Source organism: Aspergillus caelatus (assembly GCF_009193585.1).
Source record: "Aspergillus caelatus strain CBS 763.97 unplaced genomic scaffold BDV27scaffold_333, whole genome shotgun sequence".
Classification (NCBI taxonomy): Eukaryota; Fungi; Ascomycota; class Eurotiomycetes; order Eurotiales; family Aspergillaceae; genus Aspergillus; species Aspergillus caelatus.
In genome coordinates, this window is record NW_022475596.1 from 12,450 (window position 1) to 35,487 (window position 23,038).

The following is a 23,038-nucleotide window of genomic DNA, read 5'->3' on the forward strand; positions in this document are numbered from 1 at the left end:
ATACTATCAAAATAAAGGATTCATTATTCTCCAACATTGCAATGACTTGCCGGAGTATCGATGAATCAAGAAATGATAGAGCCGTGCCAATGTTGACCTATGAAGGAGTAGTATCCATCCCCGCAGAAGCAGGGAGTTTCCTGCAATGTCGTCTTCCAGGGCACACCAGATCAGATACCAAAAATATTCTTTCAGCAAAACTTTGTTCTCAAAACCTAGCCCTTATTCCGGCTGTGCCTCTATTGAGTGATTGATAAGATCACTGTGGAACAATGTCCACGAGCGCCGTTTGAAATCCTGCTTTAGAAATATCGTTTCTGCGTACGTCGAGATAAATTATTTCCGATCCGATCTCTTCATATAGCCCGCGATCTGGCCTTCGATTCTAATTAGTAAACTTCATTTAATGTAGCATACTTACACCCAGCCTACCTAGTATGTGCCGCAGATGAGCCTCAGTTTGCGGTAGGGTAGCATCTTCGAGACCATGCATGAGCCATAACCCATGACGTATTCATTTCCCCTATGCGACAATGCGCATGCTTCCGGAAGTTGTCATTAGCCCAATATCTGGAACTTTGCCTGTCATGCTCTTGTCGTCTCTGGACTTATAGTCCGCGAATCTCATATCCACATTGGCTGTGGAGCAAATGGCCCCCATTGTTTACAAACTAGCCTTGGACGGGTGTCTCATCCCTGATATGTAACATGTTCATTAGTAATTCTAGCAGCTGGTGCATTACGTCGATGTTTGAATGTGCGTAATTGTCCATATTGCTCGAGATGTGTAACGGTATCCATTACTCAATCTGCTGGATGAGGCTTTTTATCGTCATAAGGTTGTTGTCATTCTCATGGTTCAGTTCTATCTGACTATCTAAAGATATGCTCGACATGTGACTTGATGACATGTGACAAGATGCGAGCTTTTTTAAAAGGTTCCGTGTGTCTCTCTCAAAGTAAGTTGTCACAGTGTGAGAGGACGCCGATGAAGTGTATGTCATGCAAAGTAGAAGAGATGATGGTATCAGGGCCAATTTGAGGTCTGGTAGAGCCTCCTTAATTAATGTTTTTGCTTTCTTTTTACCGACACTGGCTGGTATCTTGAGGATGAAAAAGTAGTAATAGTAGTCTCCCTGGATAGACCATTATATAGAGAAGAATGTCGTAGAGAATTGTAGTGAAAAAGATTCATCATGAATAAGAATCATATTGAATGTCTACCTCAGCCTGTGCATTGCAAGCAGTGAACACACAGTATAAATTCACAGCTAGTACATATGTGGCTATATTGGAACCATTGTCGTGAATACACAATTGAACAATCATCACAGACCATAGTGAACGGATATCATGCAGCCATGCTCACAAAAGATGACACGCTCACTGGATGGCAATATCGGCACAAGAGAGGTAAATCTGGCCAGTCTGGAAGGAGTTCCACTTGAACGAAATCAAGGTGTGGTTGGAAGTGTACTCCGGCAGCTTGACCTTCTTGGTCACCGTGTAGCCACCTGCAATACTGGTGTAGCAAGAGTTCAACTCCGCATTATCAACACCCTGGCACTTAGGCCGGTCAGAAGCCTCGAAGCCATTGCACGTAAACCAATCATTACGCCAGCAGGCCTGTCCCTCGGAGCAATCCGCGCTGTACCCGCACTCCTGGCCATTGACATCTGTGCAGGGCAGCAGACCTGCGTCAAAGCAATCCTCAGCAGCCTGCTTCTCGTCTTCAGTGGGCAGGTAATTCGGGTCGAGGAACTTGTCGACAATACTCTGGTCTTGGCAGATTCGGTAGGTGAACATGCCGCCGTGGTCACCGTTGTGGTCGACACACCATTGGACTTCAATCTCTTCGCCAGCAGTGTAGCTTTGCACAGCCTCGGAGCCCCAGTTAGTGGTAGGTTGGTTGTAGTCGATACTGTCACGGGCGTTGTAACCACAGGGTCCGCTACGGCCAACTGGTGCCGCATCGAGGTCCGGCCAGGACTCGACAGGCTCGAGAATCGCACACTCAGGGCAGGAGTCAACACCGGCCTGGGGTCGTTAGTTGAGTTTTTGCTGTACGTTGGGAATAGGAAGAAGGGCAAATACCTCGTTGCCGAGACGGGTTCGGCTAGAAGGAATGTACATGTAGCCATGGCCTGCTACGGAGGTAGCTAAACCCAGGGAGAGTAATGCGGTGGTGGCCTTCATTTTTGATAAAGACTCGTTGGAGCGGTTCGATGCAAAGAAAATTAAAGAGGTGGTATTCAGTCCTTGGGAACAAGTCGTGATTCTCATGCGTTTAATGTCTTCAACAAACACCCTTTCATCCTGATTTTATCCTCCTTTATATACAATGACTCAAAATAGGATCGACATCCTTGTTGGACCATCTCCACCTGACTCGAAACATGCCCGAGCAGGGGACGGACATTTAATCCCAGTCCGATCTGTTCCTGACGAAACAACCTGCCCTGGATGTGGTGGAGACCGGACTATGCCGGAACGGCGCGAATACAAGATTAACGCTCTTCAGGGCTGTCGATAGTGAAGATCATAGCTCGATGAAGGTTAGTACGTGCCAAGAGTCATATATACTCCGTGATCGATAGAGTCGGCTCTCGGGCGCTTGACATCTAAGCGATCTTGGCGTGAGGGCGGAGTGGACGACAAGGTCCGGTAAATTTCCGGTGGTCATGGATTTATGCAAGAAATGCTAATTAATCTCGGGCCGGTGCTTTTGCATCCTGTTAATCGCGTGTGGGGGTAGAGAGATGGAGGGTAAGTGTGAGGTATGTTCTACCTGGTTGGTTGGAAACAGATTGGACGTTTTCTGGGTAGACGCACAAGATTAGATTGTTTAATATGTTGCAGCTCAGTGTCCTCTGTGAGGGGAAATGCAAAAAAAAACCCCCAATATTTGAGTGTATATTTTGTCTGTGGACTGTGATAACAAATCCTCTCGCGCCGACAAAAGTTGCATACCTACAGGACACGCCCAAACGATAGGTAACCTGTAGGATGGTATTCATATTCCCATCTCCTCTGTTCATCTTTCTTCAAGCCATTGAAATAGAATATTAACAAGACAAATTGCAACCGCTAGTAAAAGCCTAACGGACCTCCAAACTCCGGCCTGTGCGCCAAAGGTAACACCCCTGTCATCGACTTTGGCTGTAAGCTTAGCCCAACATCCTGCCTTTCAGGTGTGTTGACGGTCTACTCTATAGTTTCCGATGGAACAGATGCCCAATGCCAAGGGAGATAGATAGCATAGATCCATCATACCTGCCAGGACTATAGCTTTTTCCAGAGAGGTTCGGCCATCTAGGTTGTAGGATAGGTTCACTGCCGTCCCTTTTTGTATCACATTTACGGGGGTATATTCGACTACAGTAACAGTAATTTTGCCTGGCCACATGTCCAGATGCTGATCTTTGACAGATCGCCAAGAGTTAGATGCTACTGAGTTGCATCTGAATATAATACAGCGTCGGATCTATTCACTGGGCAGGCCGCAGGCGATAAAGCAAAACATCATGATCCAAGAGCTTCCGCAAAACGATGGCCACACCGATAGACAATTTAAGGTAACGGATATCCTAGATTGGGAGTATGCTACGTTCTTTGCGGATTCTCTCTGGGCAAGAGAATGGGAAAAGGAGATCGAAACATTCATTGATCCTTGGCCTCTCGAAGCAGCGCTTTCAAGACTGTTCAAGTATAATTTGGAGGGGTTCTAGCACGACAATTAAGCCGAATGAGTTTAAGCGGGCCAGGTAATTATATCAACCGCTGCTGGGCTTTCAGCTATCTCCGTGCACGATTGGGATTCGTTTCTCCGACAAATCTTTGGTCAAAAGTCAGGTGTTGCAATACTTTTGACTGAGAGGTTTATAATATATTCAACTGCTGGGCTGAGAATTCACTATCCCACACAGATTGCTATTTTACGAATGTGTCATGACCATTGATCAGTTTGCTATGTACTCGCTTACATAGTTGTAGCTTGTCATAACGCTTCCCGTGAGCCCCTTCGGAACATAGAAATGCGCACAAAAAAGACCTACTCTAAGGGTGCTTTTGTGCCATCATCGCCTCTATTCGGAAACATCACAAGGGTCTTTTCCAGCGCCTGCAACCCTTGTAGGCAGTTGTTCAGGCCGGTTGTCAGTGTGTACACGTTTCTTGTCTCCATCCTAGTCATCAATCGCTGGATCTCGTCCGCAAGTATTTTGGCAGTCAGTGTATAAGCCTTGACAACAAGGGCCGGTCGCTGTGCAGTCCGGTCAGCCTTCAGGGGTACTATGGTCACAAAATGGTCACCCTCACCGGATGCGCAGCAATGTCCTGTACATTTGCCTTCAAACCATTGGCCCCCTGAAATCCGGGGCTCGGCACTCCGATACTCAGTGAAGCTAGATAGGATATATTCATGGCGCTGGCGAGTCTCTCTTCTTGACGATACGCACTCGTCGACCGGAGAGTCGTGTAGAGGCTGTCTTCGACTGACAATGATTCCACAAGGGTCGCCTCCAGTTCGCGGATAAGCTCATCGAACAGGAGAATCGCCAAGTCGCCATCGGTGGCGCAGAAGAGAACCCTGCGTTGGACATTCGCTAGGGACGCTTGTAAGCTCTCAATAGTTGTAGGGGTGATTGAACCAAAGGCTTCTCGCCACGAGTCGATAAGCGTGGTTATCGCAGTGTAGTGGCGCAGAAAGTCTTCATAATTTCCCGTACCTGCCAACAGATCCTGCGATGCTAGTGTCAGCAGAGCTAGTGACCGCCACAGCAGCACAGCAAGGGAGCCTGCATTAGTGACAGCGCGATCCACAATATCGCACGATACGCTCTGCGACCACAGCGCAGTTACATTGTGCTGTTTAGGCCGAGCGCGAGCAAGAATAGAATTCTCAATTTCTTGCTCCTGCCTCCTGGTCTTCGTTTCGTCTAGATTGCTGGGCTGTGCCGGTCCCTGCAAGGCTAATTTGTTAATACTCGCGTATTGAAGGCCGAGATTTGTCGGGTCCGTTTGCTCACGAGACATGGCGATGGAGGCGGAGTGAGACATCCAGAAGAACCACTCAATGGCGCCAACCACTTCTAGGATGTATTGCCGAGCCTCGGGCGAGAATTCTTGGACGATATGTGACTTTCGTCTCTCAGTGCTGGCGCCTACCGTTCTTAAGGACGAGAAAGAGGGGCTCCCTTTCCCGCGATTTTCCTGGAGATAGACACGCGCATTAGAACAGAGTGCTCGAATACGCCGAGCCCCCTCACGATGCGCGTAAGCGACATCCTCTGCACACGTTTCGCTCTGCTCTAGCCCCGTCGGTGGCAAGATTCCGCTAAAAAGAAGAAGAGAGAGTGCCAGGCGAAAGGACCCAGTGGCTCCGATGTTCTTGAAGAGCATCTCTCTAGCCTTTTGCCATGTAGCATAAGCAATGTCTCTAGCGAGTGCATGGGACTTGGCAGTTTCCGTACAGTTGCTTTCGTGCACTATGAATTGGGTGGCTATTGCAATAGCAACCCATTTGTACGTTTCATCAATAGCTTCATCTCGCATATTGCTAGATGTAGGGCTCTGCCTCGGGTGCTGAAAGAGTGCGTCCAGAAGCGACACAGCGAGATAAAGATTTGGTGTCGCAGATGTTGAGTTCCACGATGTCAGGTTCATGTGCCACGAGTGATCGATATTCCATCGGGCGCGCTCCAGGTACGGTGATACATCACCACTGTCGCCCAGTGGAATCAGAGCGTCAATCCCTAGAGAATAGCAAGGAGGCATGCATCTCTCGGAAAGGCATGTTGTGATCTGCATATCAACGACATCGATGTATAAATACAAGTGCTGCAAGCACCTCTCTCGTGCCTCCAGCTGCTTCGCTTGGTCCCATTCGGCCCGGGGTATCAACGGTAAACCCTGCATCTGGGACACATCCTCGACTGGCTTTAATTGGGGATTGGGGGCCTCGTTGCCCACGGGAGATCGAGGGGAACTTTCTGTCCGCCTCTGGACATGGTGGGAGGGTTTCCGGCTAGCTAACCAGGCCACCGTACATTCCATACTACGGAGAGAGCACATGGTACACGCAACTGTGGGTTTGTCACCACAGATTGCTACCCCCCTTGGTAGATCGCATCCCCGTTTTGCCAGACGACAGGGATCACACGAGTGGTTCTGTCGACGTATCCGCCGCCCTGAGCTTTGCTTTTGTGGTGTGGAGACTGGATCAAGCCCCTGTTGAATATTGACGGCGGGTGCTGAACAGGTTCGATCGGTATTTTGATAATGTGAGTATGAATTGGTGACACTGTTAGTACAGGGTCCCTGGTTCTGGTAAGAACCCTCCAGGCTCTCTAACCGGCCCAGCTCTGTCTGAATCCATCGCGGTAGCTGTTCCTTTTCACCCTCATGGGCGACAGAGCTCACGGATAGGCCCAGCTCTGAACCGGGGGGAGTCAACCATAGTGGCAGCGAAAACTGAAGCTCATTGATCGGAATTATCTCGCATTCATGGTTTGGGTCATGCGATAGTTGCGGAAACTGCAGGCAATTGTCTGGTGAAGAGAATGTCATTTTCTTGCTGTTGCGATTCCGAGGGAACCGAATTACATAACGGGACTATCGGCAGTGAGATATCCTGGGATCCGCTCATTTTTCTTCGAATATATTTCCGGGGGAGAATGCGGAGGTCGATTGATACCCGACAGGAGAACCTGGGGAAAGGTCCGCGGGGGGGTCCGCGGGTCCCGACCAACTCCACCATTGATTGAGTTTAGGATACGATAGTATAGTTTGGGGTACGGGGTAGAAAGGAGATTAGAACTCATGTCCCAGCGACAGCATTCCGGTGTATCAGGCAAGTGACGCTGGTACATGCAGACCTCATGGGAGAGTGGCGTTTTAGATATTTCCTTGAAGATGAGGCCAGATGATATGAGAATGGGATTCTTTTCGCACCGTGGATCACTGGCTATGCTAACAGTCAATGGCCGGATACAACCCATTAGTACGTCAACTTTCGGGGCTTTGTAGGCTTTGTATATCCTCTATCCCTCTGACGTGCGTACGAGTTTGGCATCGTCTCTGGCTCCACATGTCGTTGAACTGCCCCAGGCGACGGCAAAGACCTGATACTTTTAGAGTTACCAGGTTGACGTCGATCATTAAGAGGAACCGCGGCTCCGCTTCCGCTCCCCATCGACTCATACTCCACCAGTATCTCCGTAGCGAATGGCGAGTTCCAGGTACGCTTCTCTTTCGGCAGCCGCGGACACCGAGGCTAATATCGAGGCTCCCTCACCATTTGAACATTTGAGTGTTCACCCCGAGGCTCATAATATTTCAGACCGATCCTTGATACTGTGTGGCATCAAAGATCTCTCACATTTGCTTTTGAGGTTATCAACGCATCCCAACCCACAAACAAAGATTATGTCGGACCGTCTATCTTCCAAACGACATGCATTCTTCGAACCGAACTTGGAAATCTCCCCACAGGACATTGAATATTTCTCCTCCCTCCCATTTGCTTCACCCTATCTAAACAGCCCACTCTACGAGCCAGTCCCATTCTTCACCCGATATGAGACAAAAGACACCTCCAATAAGTTCTTCAGTAAAGTGATCAACACCGCCGATACAGTCCCATACTTGCTGGCCCTGAATCGCATACCGGATTTGAAGTCAAATCAAATCCCAGATCAACGTGACGATGCAAAGCCAGATTTCGTGGTTTTCATTTCTCTGGGCCCCGACTTGTGTGGATTCCAAGATACGGTCCACGGTGGAGTCTTGGCTGCCCTGCTTGACGAAGCGCTAGGCTTGTGTGCCGAAGCCACCGAGATAGTTTCGAAAGGTGATACGCGGTTGTATACCGCTGGTCTTGAGATTTCGTATCGCTCCCCTGTACATGCACCGAGCGTCGCTATGATCAAAACATGGGTCACGAAGAGGCAGGGCAGAAAGTGGTTCTTGGAAGCGCAGGTTCTTGATCAGGATGGCGTGGTAAAGGTAGAGGCTAAGACCTTGTATATTAGCTCGAGACCTGCTGCAGCATTATAAGGGAGACTTTTAACCATTTTCTTGTTTACGTTGGGTTTCTACTTGAGAAATAGTAACTCATCTGCCTGCCCCTCAAGTTCTAGCGGTATCAGGCATTGTTATTTATCTTGTTTTCCTTGGACCCGGCTTAATCTTTATCTGTCGTAATTGATACTATCTTGATCACTTCTCAAAGAGAAAAGAAAAGAAAAGAAAAAAAAAAAAGGATTTTCAGATCCAGGTATTTGAACATTCATCATAGACGTGTTTTAATATGACAATATGACATGAGGAGAGCATACATCCAGACGTGAAACGCATTACTGTTTACGTACAATAAAAAAAAGAGGCTTTATGAGCTTCAAAGAAGAAGAAGAAGAAGAATAATAATAATAATAATCCGTATTCCTGACTTTGGCGGATACTAGTTTTGCTATATTCACCACCATGATCCTCAAGCCTACCAAAAATATTCCAAGTCTACAACCCGGTCGCCAACAAACTACCCCTCAACCGACTGAAGAATCTGATCCTGAGGGCAGCCAAGCCTCTCCATGGACTTGATAAATGTCTCCAGCTCAGCCCAGTCCTCTGGGCATTGAACTCCAGGCCGCTTCTGTGACCCCAGATCCAGCACCATCAAAGCAAAAGCAGCACAAGATGCCCCAATCGAAGTCGCCATGCTCTCTCCCATGAACGAGTCCTTTCTAGCAGCAGGTGTACGCCTAATGACGACAGCTGGATGTCCATTGCGGGTGCCAACGCCACGAACGAGAATACCCGATCGACGTGGCGCTTGCTTGCCCCGTGCGGAATCGACCAAAAAGCTTAGAACCTCGCCCGAGGTGCATTCTCCTTTACGCACCTGGTTGATCATGCCCCATAAGGCAAGGTTCCATGGCTTGAGGGACGCAATACCGTGGGAAGCTAATTGGTATAGCTGGTTGAGTGTAATGTCACCGCCCCGGAATTGAGAGGTCATGGCACCGATGGTCTCACTCCAGCTAGCAGAGGGCTTTGTCTGCATACCCTCGAGGAAGTCGACGGCTGCATCCATAGAAAGAGCCCCAGAGTGGACTGCGGCACCCAGACCTCGTGCAAAGCCGTTGAATGGTGCAGGGCTAAGAGCACCCATGGTTCGAATCCGAATAATATTTGGGAGTCGGCGCGGCAAGGTAATCGGCTCGGGATGGACACTCTCATGGAAAAGATCATTAGAGCCAGTAATAACGGGGGCATAAGCTGTCTCGACCCAGTTCTCATGGACTGCTGCTTTCCCGTCGGCCCAGGTTAAACAAGGTCCACCTGTGATATGCATCAGGTGCTCCAGGACCTCTCTACCTAATTGACCTCCCTCTTCGCTGACGAGCCAACAAATATCAAGACTCTCGACGGTATCAAGTTCTTTGGCGATATCAAGGGCGATAAGATTGGTCATTCCCGGAGATGAACCACAATTGGTGTAGCAAGGGACGCCCTCCCTCTTTGCCTTTTCATGCAAATCGAGTGACGCTTGTGTGCTGTGCACGTCATCAGAATAGTCCAGGTAGGGTACCTTTGCGTCGATACAAGCTGTGAGTACTGGTGTTGAGGTTCGATAGTATGGTTGCGCTCCTTGAATTACGAGCGCAGCTCCGGCGATAGTGCTTCGTAACTCATCCGGATCGAAGAGGTTCACCTTTCGTATGGTGATATTTTTACCGGGTAGCTTGGTAACAACTCCACGGAGTGCATCTTCGTCGGAGTCTGCGAGAATGACAGGTACGTCGCTTGCTTGCACAAAAGTCCTGATAGCTTCTCCGCATATTGCGTCTGCGGCACCAATAAAGATGACTGGCTTTGAGCCGGTAGAACTAATCTGCATATTGTAATGGGAGTAAGTCAAATCGGGCAGACGCTTTACATTCAAAGAAAAGTACAAGATGAATTACCAGCAATATTGTCTTAGTAGCTGAATAGTAGAGACTGGCTTTTACCTTAATCTTTATACTTCACTTAGGGAGGTGGTAGATCCACATCTGGGTTACTGAACCTGATTATGCCCCGAAGTCGGGTTGTACCTGATCTGAAAAGACTTTGAAAACACACCCGCGGTTCCAAGCCATCCATATGCCAAAGACCCGGCGGATCATAACGGATCGGCGAGAGGAATGAGTGAAGTTGGCCACGCGGGGAGAGACAAGATTCGGATCCGCGGGTTCCTGATGGGGTGTTAGGGTTTAGACAGGCGATCGAATGCTCGGAGTTACATTAACCTTCACCCATACTGAAAGTTGGAGGCAACAAGTTACCACATAACTCTGAAGAGCTCATGCGTTGAGAGCATAAAAGCAAGGCATTGCCCCTTAGTTTGGATTCACGATGAATCATTCATTATAACGCAAACCATTCTGTTTTCACAACCAAATCTAACCCAAGATGGCGGCGAACCAAATTCCACAAGAGCTCCTGGCCAAGTTAGCTGGCCAAATCATCCGGGACCCTGGCATTCCAGTCGCAGCTCCAACTGTTTCAGCCTGGCAAGAACCGGCACATCCTATCGCGACTACCCAATCTGAAGATTTGCCGCAGCGCACTGACTTTGCCATCATCGGTTCTGGTATCACTGGTACCAGTGTTGCCAAGACACTCCTTGAGAATGGACTAGCACGCGATAAGACGGTCACCATGTTCGAAGCTCGGTCTCTGACTACCGGGGCAACCAGTCGCAATGGGGGCTTTCTACTGAGCCATGCTCCGCCGTTCTTCAAACGTTATGCCGAGGCATTTGGCACCGATGCTGCCAGAAAGATTGCCCTATTCTGTGACCACACACTGGAAAGCATTGTTGATATGGCCAAGGCTGAAAATCTCGACAATGTAAGCCAGATCAGAGACGTCACGACGGTCGCTAGCTTCGAAGATGATGAAGGTTTCGCCGAGGTGGTCGAGTCTATTCGCATGTACGAAGAGGCTATTCCTGAGGCTAAGGGGAAATATACAATTATCAACAAGGACACAGCAGAGAAGGTAATGCGTTCAGTGGACCCACTTGCTGAAAACGACATACTGATTGTTCCAACAGGAGTATCATCTCAAGAAGTCTAGTGGTGCTCTGGTCGTTCATTCTCACGTTTTCTGGCCATACAGGCTAGTTACGAACCTTCTGCAGCGCCTTCTCCAACTTTATACAGAGCGTTTCGCAATCGAGACTCACACGCCAGTAATCTCGGTCACAATTGATGAGGCTGACAATGAATACCCCTACATATTGACAACTCCCAGAGGGACAGTCAGAGCCGCCAAAGTCTTTCACTGCACCAGTGGCTTTACAGGCCACTTTCTACCCAAGCTCAGGGGAGCAATCTTCCCATGCCGACTATCCATGACAACGCAGAAGCCAGGACCCCAGTGGGGAAACCGCCCCAACTCATGGCTCTTCCATTCCAAGCAATCGTATGACCCCAGCACCACCGTAGTCGAGCAAGGTCTATTCTGGATGCAGCAAAATGCAGAAACCGGTGACCTGTTCGTTGGAGGCGACCTGCAGAGGTTGGACGACTTTCTGTCCTCAGACGATTCTCTCATCAGTGCTGAATCTGCGAAAAACCTTATTGACTTGCTCCCTAAGAGGCTCTTCAAGGAGGGGTGGACCAATCCCATCACAAAGACTACAATGACCTCCGCCACTGCTCTTCATAGAATCTGGTCTGGAATTCTCAGCATGACGGCCGATCAAGTCCCGATTGTGGGGAGCGTGCCGGCAAGTATCAGCGGTAGAAATCTTGAAGGGGGAGAGTGGATTGCGGCTGGCTTCAATGGATACGGCATGTCACAGTGTTGGTTATGTGGTGAGGCTATCGCTCGTATGGCCTTGGGAGAGCCAAAGCCAGAGTGGCTCCCGGATGTCTACCTGAGTACTGAGAGGCGCCTGGGGGATGAAATGTCCATGGGCCCAGAGGCAGCCCTGGCGTCATTTTTTGCAAGGTGATATAGGGTGATAGATGGGTTTGGCATGCAGGTGTCAATCTGAAGGAGTTGTATTGAGAATCGAATCATGACCGCTGGTTTAGTTCTGTGAATAGTATGACTTTAGGTGTAATTGCCAACGCCGCTTTCGCTGATCATCTTAGAGTCCTTCATGCTACATAGCCAAGCTTATATCGGTAACTTAATGCACGGCAGCTGGCATCTCCGAAGAATTACAATAAGATATTGTTCAAGAAGACCGTCTAAATTACACCTTTCTGGCTTTGACGAGGCAAAATGTGTACCTAGCTCTTAGAACATTCACCATTTACTTGGATATATGAGATACCCCCGGTTTGCATCCCCTATCCAGCTATACATATAACAATATGCCAAAAATGGTTTTTTTCGGTCTGACCATACTAATCTACAAGTGATTTCCCCTATTTTGACAATATATATAATTCTAACCCCTAAATACATACTTATTTCGACCATTCCAAGCCTGTCTGTATATCCCCCCACCAAGCCCGTATAAGGTCCTTCCAATAGTACGACCGAGGTTCCCACTGAGGCCGATCACCAACTTTCGGAAAAGCCGAACCACCCATCCTAACATACGTAGCGTTCAAATTAAGGAACGGCAGCTCCTTCATCTCACTTTGCTCTTCATCACTACACCGCGGAGACACAATGCTCAACCCTTCCTCCCTCATTTGTTTCAATATCCGACAGGTCAGCTGTGCAGTTGCATCAGCACCCAATGTCCAGCTAGCATCGACATATCCCAGAGCAAACACCATATTCGGTAGCCCATCAACCATCGTACATTTCCACATAAAATGGTCCGGAATCGAAAACCGGACTCCGTCAACCGTGATGGGAATTCCTCCTGCGATGTTCATTTTCAATCCGGTAGCAGTGATAATGATATCAGCATTCAATTCGGCGCCGGATTGCAGCTGGATGCCCCTCTCTGTCACTGTTTCAATCACCCCGGTTACCACGCTGCCACTTCCGTTCCGGAGACATTCAAAAAAGTCACCGTCGGGACATGAGCACATCCGTTGTTCCCATGGATTGTACCTGGGCGTGAAATGGGGATCCAATGGCACCTCCTTGGGGAGCTCCCTGCGGGTAACTTCGAGACATAACCACTTGGCGAGTTTAGGGAACCAACGGCAAAAAGTCACCAATATGAGCGGCACGATGATCCATTTGAGTCGAATAAGGCTGGATGCTAACCGCTCGGAGCAGATCCATCGAATCAGTCTCTCGTTAGCGTCTTCACTTGGAAACGACAGCACATAGCTAGGGGAACGCTGTAACATAGTCACACTAGATGCTTCCTTCGCTAGTGACGGCAACAGGGTGATAGCCGTCGCACCGGAGCCGATAATGACGATATCCTTGTTGGTATAATCGATGTCGGATGGCCAAAACTGCGGGTGGATGACTGTTCCTTGGAATCGATTGGTCCCAGGAATATCGGTCGCCAGCGGTTCATGATAGTCATAGTACCCAGTGCCCATCATTATGAACCGGGTGCGTAGAGACACGGTGGCCGCCCCGTCTTTGGAGACATGAACCGTCCAGGCCTTATTACGAGTGGACCAATCCATCCTATCCACCCGATGGCGGAACTTGATTTTCTGGTCGATTCCTTCCTGCTCCGCTGACTCCTGGAGATACCTACGGATCAACGAGCCGTGCGCGATCGAGTTCTTTTGAGTCCAGGGACGCCATGCAAAGCCAAACGTAAACATATCGGAGTCGGACCGTATTCCTGCATTTAATCCCCTTTAGTCACAATCAAAGTCCACCAAATACCCCGTCAGCCCCCAGCATACCTTACCTGGATACTGAAACAAACTCCACGTTCCACCGATTTCATGTCGTTCCTCAAGAACACAGTAGCTCAAGTCCGGATGGCTCTCCTGCAGCCTATACGCAAAATTGATCCCAGAGACACCAGCACCAATAATGATTACATCGTAGTCGAGACGGTTGTTTTCTTCAGACATGTTGAGGGGAAGGCGGGTATACTCTAGCCGTCGTTGAATTCAGGTAATGGTAATTTTCAGCATTAGATCAACCCCCGGCGACTGATATAGTTTTGTCCCCGGCTGGCCTTGTCCAGGGGTACGGCTGTATCATACGCATTGCCACTTCAACGCCCGTGAACCCTAGGTTGATATCAACTTCTCCCTCGGTGCCGCGGGATCCGCGGAATGCGATGGTTCGGGGGGTGGCGGCTTGTATGCCTGGCTAAAGTGTAACTGCTACGCAAGATCTGCGACTCGTCTTCTGAACTGGAGTCGGTGTCGGAACCGCTACTGAGCCGTGTGTTGCTGTATCCACACCATGGAACCATATTTTCCAATATGGAAGCCGTCCGGCTATCGGCCTTATAGCTCGGACCTTATAAATAGAGCTATACTGGTCACAACGCTTTCGCTATTCTTGTTAATCATCGTGTTGCACTTAAAATACGTTAGTATTGCAACCTTGACATGGTTTCATTTGTTCATATGCATCATCACTATTTTTAAAACGTTATTCTAGACTCTGTGAGAGCTCAAGAGTGGTTCTTAAGCCAAGGTAGGGGACGCAAGAGTGTGTACCTGGCTGGAATATAGTACCAACCAGCTTTGAGCCATGACAGTTGATGTTGCGTTGAATAGGTAAGGGAGTCAATTCAGTAGTAAACAGGAATAGTTGTGGCTTTTTTTATTCATGATTTACCTCTCACGGAAGGGAAAGGTAGATAGAATCTAGCTATAGGGGAAATAGTATACCAAACAGCTGGACGTAGGATACACACCGCACTTTATCTCTCGCTTCATCTGTACCAGCTAAGACAAGTGCGTGCCACGTCTCAGAGAGCTATCCCTTCTTACTGGGATTATATTTCAAGACCAGAGCGCGGTGGTGCATTTACATTCTGGATTAAAGTGTATCATTATCCACATACGTTAAGCTGGTATCCGTCCAAGACGCTAAAGAAATGTAGAGAATACACGTGGACTCCAAACGAGAGCCGAGAAGGTTATCCCAATGCAAGAAAGATTTAAACACCGTCCAACAATGCATAGATGCGTCATATAAAGAGAAACAAGGAAAAGTGTCAGGGTTAAAGAAAGACAATAAAGAATATCAACCGAATCATGTCATGAAATCTAATTTCACGCCCCTCGTCGAGGCCGTTTACTCTCACCCCCCATTCTCATGCCTCCTCGGCCACCGCCATCGCCGTGTCCACTTTCATCGCCCCCAGGTCTTCCACGCTTGCGATGGGAGCCTCCTCCGCTGCCGCCATCACGGTTATAGTCTCTGTCGCGTTGACGATCCCGGTTCCGATCCCGGTCTCTATCACGCGGTTCCCGGCCGCCGCCCCAGCGTCGATCTTCTTCAGCGTTACCTGGGAGGGGTGGCGGGGGAGGGGGCGGAGGTGGGTGTCCGCCAAGCGAAGATGGAGGCCGAAGGCGCCCTTCCTGTTCCTGACTCTGGGCGTCTGATGCATCCTCCCGGTCACGTCGACGACGATTGTCGTCGCGTGATCCGGCCCCTCGGCGTGATGCTTCGCGGGACTCGTACCGTTCTTCCCGAGTGCCACCTGCGCCGGCATCACTTCTACGACTGCGCTCACGTTCGTAGTCTCGCGTTCGATCTCGGTGCTCCTCTCTTCTGCTGCTACTCCGCGCTCCCTCCTCCTCGCCGGTCCGACGATCACGTTCCCTATCCCTATCACGGTCACGATCACGGTCCCGTTCTCTGTTGTGCTCTCTTTCTCGATCTCGGTCGTGGCCCGAGTACCGCCCAGACCTTCGTGACTCGGGTCCAGACTCCTCTACTGGCTCCCCACGAGCACCACCTGGTCGATTCCGGGGTTGTCCATCATCCTCGGCGAAAGAACCAGAGGGTCGGACGGCCATAAGGTCAGGCCGATTCTGTGGTGGTCCCAACCGACCGCCTTCATCAGGAGCCTGAGGAGCATTCATACCAGCAGGCTGACGGTTGGCACCTCGGCCACGAATGGTTGGGCCTGGGGCCGCACGCTCCGCCGGTCCTCCAGATTGTTGCAGCATGTTATTGAGTCCAGCAAACCGCTTATCACCACGACCCCGTTCACCACCGTAACCGGGGCCTTGGGGTGGTCCGCGGTTAAGAGACGACGGCCCTTGCGGTGGTCCAAGCGCACTACGAGGTCCCGATGGAGGAACAACGGATGCAGGAGATGAAGGATGGCTGGAGCGCATGGGTCCTCCAAATGACCCTTCCGTAGGCTGCGGTTGAAGGTTCTTCAGCCGGTCTGGATGGATTCCAGTGGTGTCAAGCCTTTCAGGGCCAGGTGACGATGGGGCTGCGGGTGCGGACTGGTCAGGACCACCACGCATACCCTGGCGACCTGGCCCAGTCGGCGGTTGGCGTTCATTAGGTGCGTTCGGGGTGGTAGATGGCCCAGGCCCGCCTCGTCCACCTCTTCCCGGTGCGTTTCTCATCCGGGGTCCAGATGGGATTTCGGCCGAAGGCTCTGGCTGACGCAAACGTCCGTGGCTCAGCTCAGAGTCTCTGGATTCGTGAGCTTCCATGGAGGGTCGTCCCACCCGTTCGCTGCGAGGTCCGGTCGGTAAATCCTCATGCCGAGAATGTGTTTGTCCAAAGTTACCGGATCGGCGGTCGTCAGGGAAGCGTTCCGGGCGGTTTGGAAGTTCCACTCTTGGAGGTGACAATGTTCTCGATGGCAAAGGTCGCCTATCATCCTTGTCTTGTCGCAGTGCATCCCCACGTCGATAGCCCTCCCGGTCAGGATTATCGTGTATCATCTCTGCGCGATCAGGGTGCGTCGGTGGACCAGAGCGTGCGCCAGGCGGTGCGTCTCGAGCATCCGAAGGGCGCAAACGTCCAGAGCGATCCGGCCACTCCGGTTCTCTTGGGAGGCGCCCCTCGCGGTAAGGAGGACCACGGAACGGCTCATCCATAGATGGCCTTAGAGGATATTCTCTATCGAGACGACCATAGCCTCTTCCATCACTCACAGGTTGTTCAAACGATCTATTGTAATCGTGCTCACCACCATAGCGGCCGCCTCGAGGGTAATCTGAATGCCTATCGCGTCTGTCGTCTAGAAGGTCCGGTCGTGGTGGCAACCTTCCATCCTCCCGGTAAGGACGATTAGGCGTATGCGCCTGCGAGCGTACATTTTGGTTGCTGGGCGGCGCTCGTTCTGGGTCAGGGCGTCGAGGAATGTTTGCTTGCCGGCCAGGTTCAGGCCCCTTTGGAGGCGCTTGTGCTGCAGCAGGTGCTGGGGAAGCAGGGGCGGGCTGACCAGTGGTTCGAGACTCAACCGCTGGAGTAGCAGGTTTGTCATTAGTTGTTGATTCAGTACCGCCTGCCTGCTGCGTCTGAGAAGCAGTCGGTTCAGCTGTGGTTGAGGCTGTGGTATCAGCTTTCTCAGACGACTTCTGGCCCAGTTTATCTGCGTCTGTTGTGTTCTTCGACGCAGCATCGGTCATTTTAGCGTCCTCAATCTCTCCATCCTCGACTTCCGTTTTTGTAGGTTCTGTCTTGAACGTAGCGTGAGGTCTGTGGTTTGAATTGTCAGAAACGCGGGTCAGGGTTGTAAAGTTATCCTTTAGGTTGTATGGACTTACTCGGTGGTTGGTTTGAACTCCACGGCGGAAGCGTTCAAGCCGGGAGTTGACGATTGAGGCCGTGACGGTAGAGATTTTCCATTTGTGTTCTTTTCAGCTGCTTCGCTCTTTGAGGGATTGCCCTTCCCTGCTGCGGGTTGACTAGTTATCATAAAGGCCTGGGGAAGCATCCATTTCTTTTCGCGCCGGTTGAGATCGCCAATCAGAGAGGCTGCGGGAATCTTCACATCATCTCGCTCGTCGTTCTGACTGAGATTGTTTACACTGGTTAACATATCACGGCCAATCCAGTTCACGGCAGGGAAGTTTTGCACAACTCCCTTGAGGACACTGATGGCATTGCGAATGTGCATGTATTCGCCGCCATTCAGACAAGTTTTGAGGGCAGCGGCCAGAAGACGGTGCCACTTGTACAAAAGTCGGCGGAAGTCCTCATACTCCAAAAATGTCGTTGGTTTGCCTTCCGGGTCAACAAGCATGGCAAATCCAGGAAGATCTTTCTTAGTTCCGAACGCTTCCTTCTCATAGACGGCCTTGTCAGCATGCCAGCGGCCAAGATCTCGGATGATCTCGTTAAGGAAGCGGCCAAGGTTATCAGCTTCTCTTGAAGTGCACTGGAAAATCAATGCGGTAAGTCTCTGCTCTCGGAACAATTGGTCTAGAAGACCGACAGTCCGAAAGTTAGGCGCTCCGGATGTATGGAGGAATTTAAGGAGTTTAAAGCAGTAAAATGCGTCAATAGGCGACAAAAGCAATCGGGGCATGAAGCACTGCTCTAGCAAGGCCACATTCAGCGAATCGTGTTTCCCACGCATACCAGCGAACCATCGATCCTTCTCCTTCTGCAGCTTCGTCCTTGTCTGGCCATAAGACTTCAGATGGGCCTTGTTCTCCTCCAGTATGCGGTCCTGAAGCTGAGTTATCTGCTTCTTTTCCCGCTCCTTTCTCTGGCTGCCAGCCATGCTAATGTCAGATCGGTCGTTACCAATAGCAATAACTTTCTTCTTCTGGCGGTCTATTTCGTCCTCATATGCTTTTTGAGGCACGTGAACGTCGTAAAGAGACAGTTGCCAGAAGGTGACATAGAAATGCAGGCCAACCACACCCCATGTTTCAGAAGGCAGAGCTGACTTTACCTGGTCTTGAAGGTCTTGCATAACAGGATTCAGAGGTGATTCGGAAGTAACTGAAGCTGTGGCGATGGCTTGTTCTGTCGTTTTGTTCACAGCATCGGTATCTGGAGGCTTTTCAGACTGATCTTTGTCAACATCCATGGCATTCTCAGTAAGCTGCCCGCCATCCTGAACTGCCTCTTCTCCTTCATCCGTTTCCATCTTGTCCGCCTCATCTTTAGGCGGAGATTGTTCCTCGCCCTCACCACTCTTGGCCACCCCTGCTTCCTCTTCCGGTGTCGCTCTTTCAATCTCAAATATCTTCTTGGCCACACTCGGTCGTCGAATCCAAAAAGCTATTTCAGGCTGGACTCCGAACTCACTAATCAGTGACGCAAGGTCAGGGACAAATGAATCGAACTCCTCCACTGACATGTTGCTCCGCAGAAGGTCCAGATACTGAGCTAGGACTCGGTGGATTTCGTCAAATACGTTACCCAGGAGTTTAAGTTCCGAGGAACCCTCTGACTCCTGGAAAATACAGGTCCAACGTTCCTGGGCAATTGCAATAAGCAACTGACCAGCAAGCTTGGAAACGGTCAACGACTTCATTAGCCGTCTCGATGTAGTTTTCGACTCGTGTCGTCGGTCCAACAGCTGTAAGATTGTTTGGGCTTGAAGGACTTCACCACCTGCCATGGCCTGTATTTGGTTGTCGTTAAAGTTGGTGTCGGTGATGATGCCTGCCATAGAACTGATCATCTGTTCTAGGACAATAAGATCGGTGGAATTGTTGTGTCGAAGCTGTTCAACAACATATTGCAGCACGGGGGTAGGATCCATTACCGAGTACCGCTTGAAGGTTCTGCCCGCAAAGGTTGACAGGGCATTCAGCCAGCGACTGGTCAGTAATCCACCCTCTTGAACACGGCTTCTACCCTTCTGGCCAAGCGAATTGATCAACGCCCATGTCAAAATGTCGTACCCGAGGTTAGTGAAGTAGCGTGCACACTCCACGACGACTTCGATGAGATTTTCATAAGATTCAATTTGGCTGATGGCGACATTGATAACAATACCGGGATTTGCATACGCAATCTTAGCCAATGCACGAGCCATCGGCCGTATATTCGTTTTACTCAGCCTCTTGAGTACGTCCTTCGTTTCCGCCCTTGCTTGGTCAAACGCCGACTTGACATCCGGAAGGCGAGATGTTTGTCCAGAATACCACTCTGCATACATGTTGTATCGAGTTTCCCGGGGGAAGAAGCTGACTAGATCGAATACTTCGTTGACAACACCGGGGTTTGCTTTGGTCAAACTAATGGCAGGTACCAACAGGCGTTTGCAGAGGTCCTTCCACCGGGCCCTGTTGTCAGGCGAATCATCTTTAGTCAGACTGTCTTTTCCAATCCTTGCGAGTTTTGTCAGTAAACTGGCGTCCTGTCCAATTTTGTGTCCAGAAAGGTTCAGGAATGATGAGCATAGGGCAAAGACATCGTCAACGTTCTGGCACAGAGGGACATTATCGGCCCAGTCGTCCCAGTAGAATCTGTAATCAGTTCCATCATTCGTGTCCTCCTTGTCAAGTTGGGCCCATCGAAGCACTCGCCTCGGAGGTGCTTGGGTTAACCGGATCTGACCCTTCGGTATGCCGGACTGGTCTGAACTCAGGATCTGCTTCTGCTCTCTAAGCTCCTCTGCGGATGGTAGGGGGCGCAGCGAAGCGTACACTTTGCTCAAACAGTGATGGAGAATACGATGGATAAACTCCGGAAGTTCCGGGTAGCCGTCCATAAGCCAGGGAAATTTGCTGAGTATGAAAAGGGACTCGGGAAGAGCGCCAATTGCCAGTAAGCTCTTTAGAAGCATCACTTTTTGGTCTGACGGCTCAGGAAGCTCATCTTCCTCGGCCTTAGCTGGAGTTGACCTTTCCGCCTCCTGGTCTTTCCCGGGTGTTGCTGATCGTGTCTCTGATTCCCGAATGCGAGGAGTGGGTGTAGGTAGGGTATCATCCGACAAAGCACCAGCCATCATCAACGCATTCACACCCCCACCAGGCCGCGCCGCCCTCTCCCTTTCCGCTTTTTCTTTCATTTTTTCCTCCTTTAGAAGATCCATGGAATCATCAGGTCTCCAAAGATGAGGGTACAAGTCACGTAGTGAAATGAATCCTACCTTAATCAGCAGGGCCGCCAGATAGATAAGATTATCTGGAAGAATGTCCGACTTGCTGCGAGCACGAGATGAGTAGAAGCGAAGCTTGAATCCGAGAAGCTGTGCCGCCACTCGATTCCCCTTAGGTGGCAATGTCCCTGTCTCCTCGATCCATTTACGTGTTCCAGCCTCCTCTTCCGAGAGGCTATTGCTTTCAGGGAGTATCCGTTTCAGCTCCTCCCCAGATACTGGTTCACGACCAATCTCGAAGAAGGCCCGGATTCCAATCTCTTTGACTCGCTTCCAAAATTCCCTATCTCGATGTTGGTTTGTGTGCATCAACTCGGCTCGTTCTTCGTCTGTCGTTACCCATCCCGCAGAGCCTGGTAGTGCCCAGTTTGGAAGCCCGGAATCACGGTTATCGCCATCAACACCGCGGAAAGCATCCTCCTTGGGCCACCATGAGCTAGCTCTTAATAGCTTCACAAAGAATCGATATTGCTTAACGAGTACGGCAGCGAAAACATCTAACGTGACGTCAAGTACGCGACCGACATCCATATCGAACGCGCCGATCATTGCCTTCACCCTCTCGAAGGTATCCTCAACGACTTCGCTCGACGGAGGTTCATTGTTGCTGGTTGTGAAGAGCTCGGTGAGAAGCTTTGAATACCCCTCGGATTCTTCACGCAATAGGTTATAGTTAGACTGTCGGTAAAGCAGATTGGTCTGCTTCCGAATTCCCATACGGGCGAATGTATCACGGACAAGGCCCAGAGACTGGAGAAGTGGTGTATCGAGCTGCAGGCGCATAAGAGCGGCGTTGATTCCAGTCGAAAATACCAATGGCTTCAAGGCAGGGTTCGTTGTGTCGGAATCGGTCACGATAGATAACGTATCCAAGAACAGAGAGCGGGTATCAAGGAGGGTTGTCGTCTGTCCTTCACTAACCATATCGATATCTTCCGCAGCAACATCTGCTCCTATGATATCTTTAACTACCGCTCCAGCATCCGTCGGCGACAGCCGTCCGTAAAAGGCGGCCCGAATCACCTCCTGGTATATCGCGGCCAACTTTGCGATATCCTGCTCATTCTTTGCATGTAGTCCATCCTCAACAAGTTTTTGTTTCCCCGTAGAGGACCATGTCTCAACCACAGTATCACTCACGTACTCATAATCGAATGGGGGAGGTGGAGCTGCAAGTTTGACAGAAGGAACATGCGATATCTGGGGTTGCGGTGTGGGCGGTGGGTGTGGCTGTGATTGCGAAGGAGCCGGCGAAGGTGATGGGGGAGGTTGGGGTTGATTCATCGCTGGGGAGGCGCCGTTTGCCTGATTCTGATCCAGAGCTTCTTTCGCCGGCGTTGTGTTTGGAGGCGACATAGCAGTATCCTTCCGACCGCCAGCCTGGTTCTGGTTATCATTGCTAGGTCTCCGTCCAAGATTATTCCTTCCCCCTCGATTATTCTGCCGGCGCCCTCGTCCGCGAGTATCGGAGTGATCGCGAGGTAGGTTATGTTGCGCCATGTTTAGGTTACTCGGTCGGTGAGGAGAGGGCCGTTGGCCGTCGTTTACTGAATCACTAGACCAAGTTCTTTCGCCTCTTTTTCTTTTTCCTCCGCCACCTGGAGCCATGACAGCTTAATCAAAGCTACCTTGGATTGCTCAGGCAGAGAACCGGAATGTTTCCGACAGGTCGCAAGTCATGAGCGGAGCCTGGGTTTGACTTTGTCAGCGTGTACCACAATTAAGATGAGGGTTGGAGCAATTAGGCATGGAAGGTAAAAGCAGTGGGGATGGAACAACCTGCTGTGGAAATGACATGTGACGGAATCTCGAGAGTAAGATTGCCCTGTTCTGAGACAAAGGTATCTTGGGTTATGGACTCGGTGATTGACGATAATAAAGAGGATTGCACCGCGAGTGTCGCGCTTGGGTCGCTTGTGTTACCCGCGCTCGGCGCTAAGCTTTTTGCGGTCTCCGCTCAATGTTTTTTCACTCCAGCCTCATGCCAGTTATTCAGGCTTAAAAAGAAAAAATGGTCCAGGGTTCCGACGGTGTGTTCGAGGATTAAGGCGAAGGGGCAAAGCAGCAACCGACCGAGCAGACAAAGATCGTCTTGTCCGGGCG

The 23,038-nt window shown here is 50.3% G+C and overlaps 7 protein-coding genes across 7 annotated transcripts; 2 read left to right on the forward strand and 5 right to left on the reverse strand.

Annotated features, from left to right (window-relative positions):
• Positions 1–1,383: 1,383 nt before the first annotated feature.
• On the reverse strand, positions 1,384–2,196 carry BDV27DRAFT_169415 (uncharacterized protein; the record flags this gene model as incomplete). Its single annotated transcript, XM_032075026.1, has 2 exons — positions 1,384–2,037; positions 2,095–2,196. The coding sequence occupies 2 exons, from the start codon at positions 2,194–2,196 to the stop codon at positions 1,384–1,386; spliced, it is 756 nt and encodes a 251-aa protein (XP_031921521.1).
• A 1,855-nt stretch (positions 2,197–4,051) lies between these two features.
• On the reverse strand, positions 4,052–6,819 carry BDV27DRAFT_169417 (Zn(II)2Cys6 transcription factor domain-containing protein; the record flags this gene model as incomplete). The annotated part of the gene is made up of 2 exons (XM_032075027.1): positions 4,312–6,819; positions 4,052–4,261 (listed from the first exon to the last, which is right to left on the reverse strand). The coding sequence occupies exons 1-2, from the start codon at positions 6,565–6,567 to the stop codon at positions 4,052–4,054; spliced, it is 2,466 nt and encodes an 821-aa protein (XP_031921522.1). The 5' UTR covers positions 6,568–6,819.
• Positions 6,820–7,425: 606 nt separating this feature from the next.
• On the forward strand, positions 7,426–8,055 carry BDV27DRAFT_169419 (PaaI family thioesterase; the record flags this gene model as incomplete). Its single annotated transcript, XM_032075028.1, has 1 exon — positions 7,426–8,055. The coding sequence occupies one exon, from the start codon at positions 7,426–7,428 to the stop codon at positions 8,053–8,055; it is 630 nt and encodes a 209-aa protein (XP_031921523.1).
• Positions 8,056–8,536: 481 nt separating this feature from the next.
• Positions 8,537–9,898, reverse strand: BDV27DRAFT_169420 (saccharopine dehydrogenase family protein; the record flags this gene model as incomplete). The annotated part of the gene is made up of 1 exon (XM_032075029.1): positions 8,537–9,898. One exon carries the CDS (start codon positions 9,896–9,898, stop codon positions 8,537–8,539), a length of 1,362 nt encoding a protein of 453 aa, XP_031921524.1.
• Positions 9,899–10,452: 554 nt separating this feature from the next.
• On the forward strand, positions 10,453–12,004 carry BDV27DRAFT_169421 (NAD(P)/FAD-dependent oxidoreductase; the record flags this gene model as incomplete). Its single annotated transcript, XM_032075030.1, has 2 exons — positions 10,453–11,043; positions 11,099–12,004. The coding sequence occupies 2 exons, from the start codon at positions 10,453–10,455 to the stop codon at positions 12,002–12,004; spliced, it is 1,497 nt and encodes a 498-aa protein (XP_031921525.1).
• Positions 12,005–12,467: 463 nt separating this feature from the next.
• Positions 12,468–14,006, reverse strand: BDV27DRAFT_169422 (flavin-containing monooxygenase; the record flags this gene model as incomplete). The annotated part of the gene is made up of 2 exons (XM_032075031.1): positions 12,468–13,768; positions 13,838–14,006. 2 exons carry the CDS (start codon positions 14,004–14,006, stop codon positions 12,468–12,470), a joined length of 1,470 nt encoding a protein of 489 aa, XP_031921526.1.
• A 1,161-nt stretch (positions 14,007–15,167) lies between these two features.
• On the reverse strand, positions 15,168–22,543 carry BDV27DRAFT_150441 (putative THO complex component (Rlr1); the record flags this gene model as incomplete). The annotated part of the gene is made up of 2 exons (XM_032071225.1): positions 15,168–17,568; positions 17,637–22,543. 2 exons carry the CDS (start codon positions 22,541–22,543, stop codon positions 15,168–15,170), a joined length of 7,308 nt encoding a protein of 2,435 aa, XP_031921527.1.
• Between the last annotated feature and the right edge of the window lie 495 nt (positions 22,544–23,038).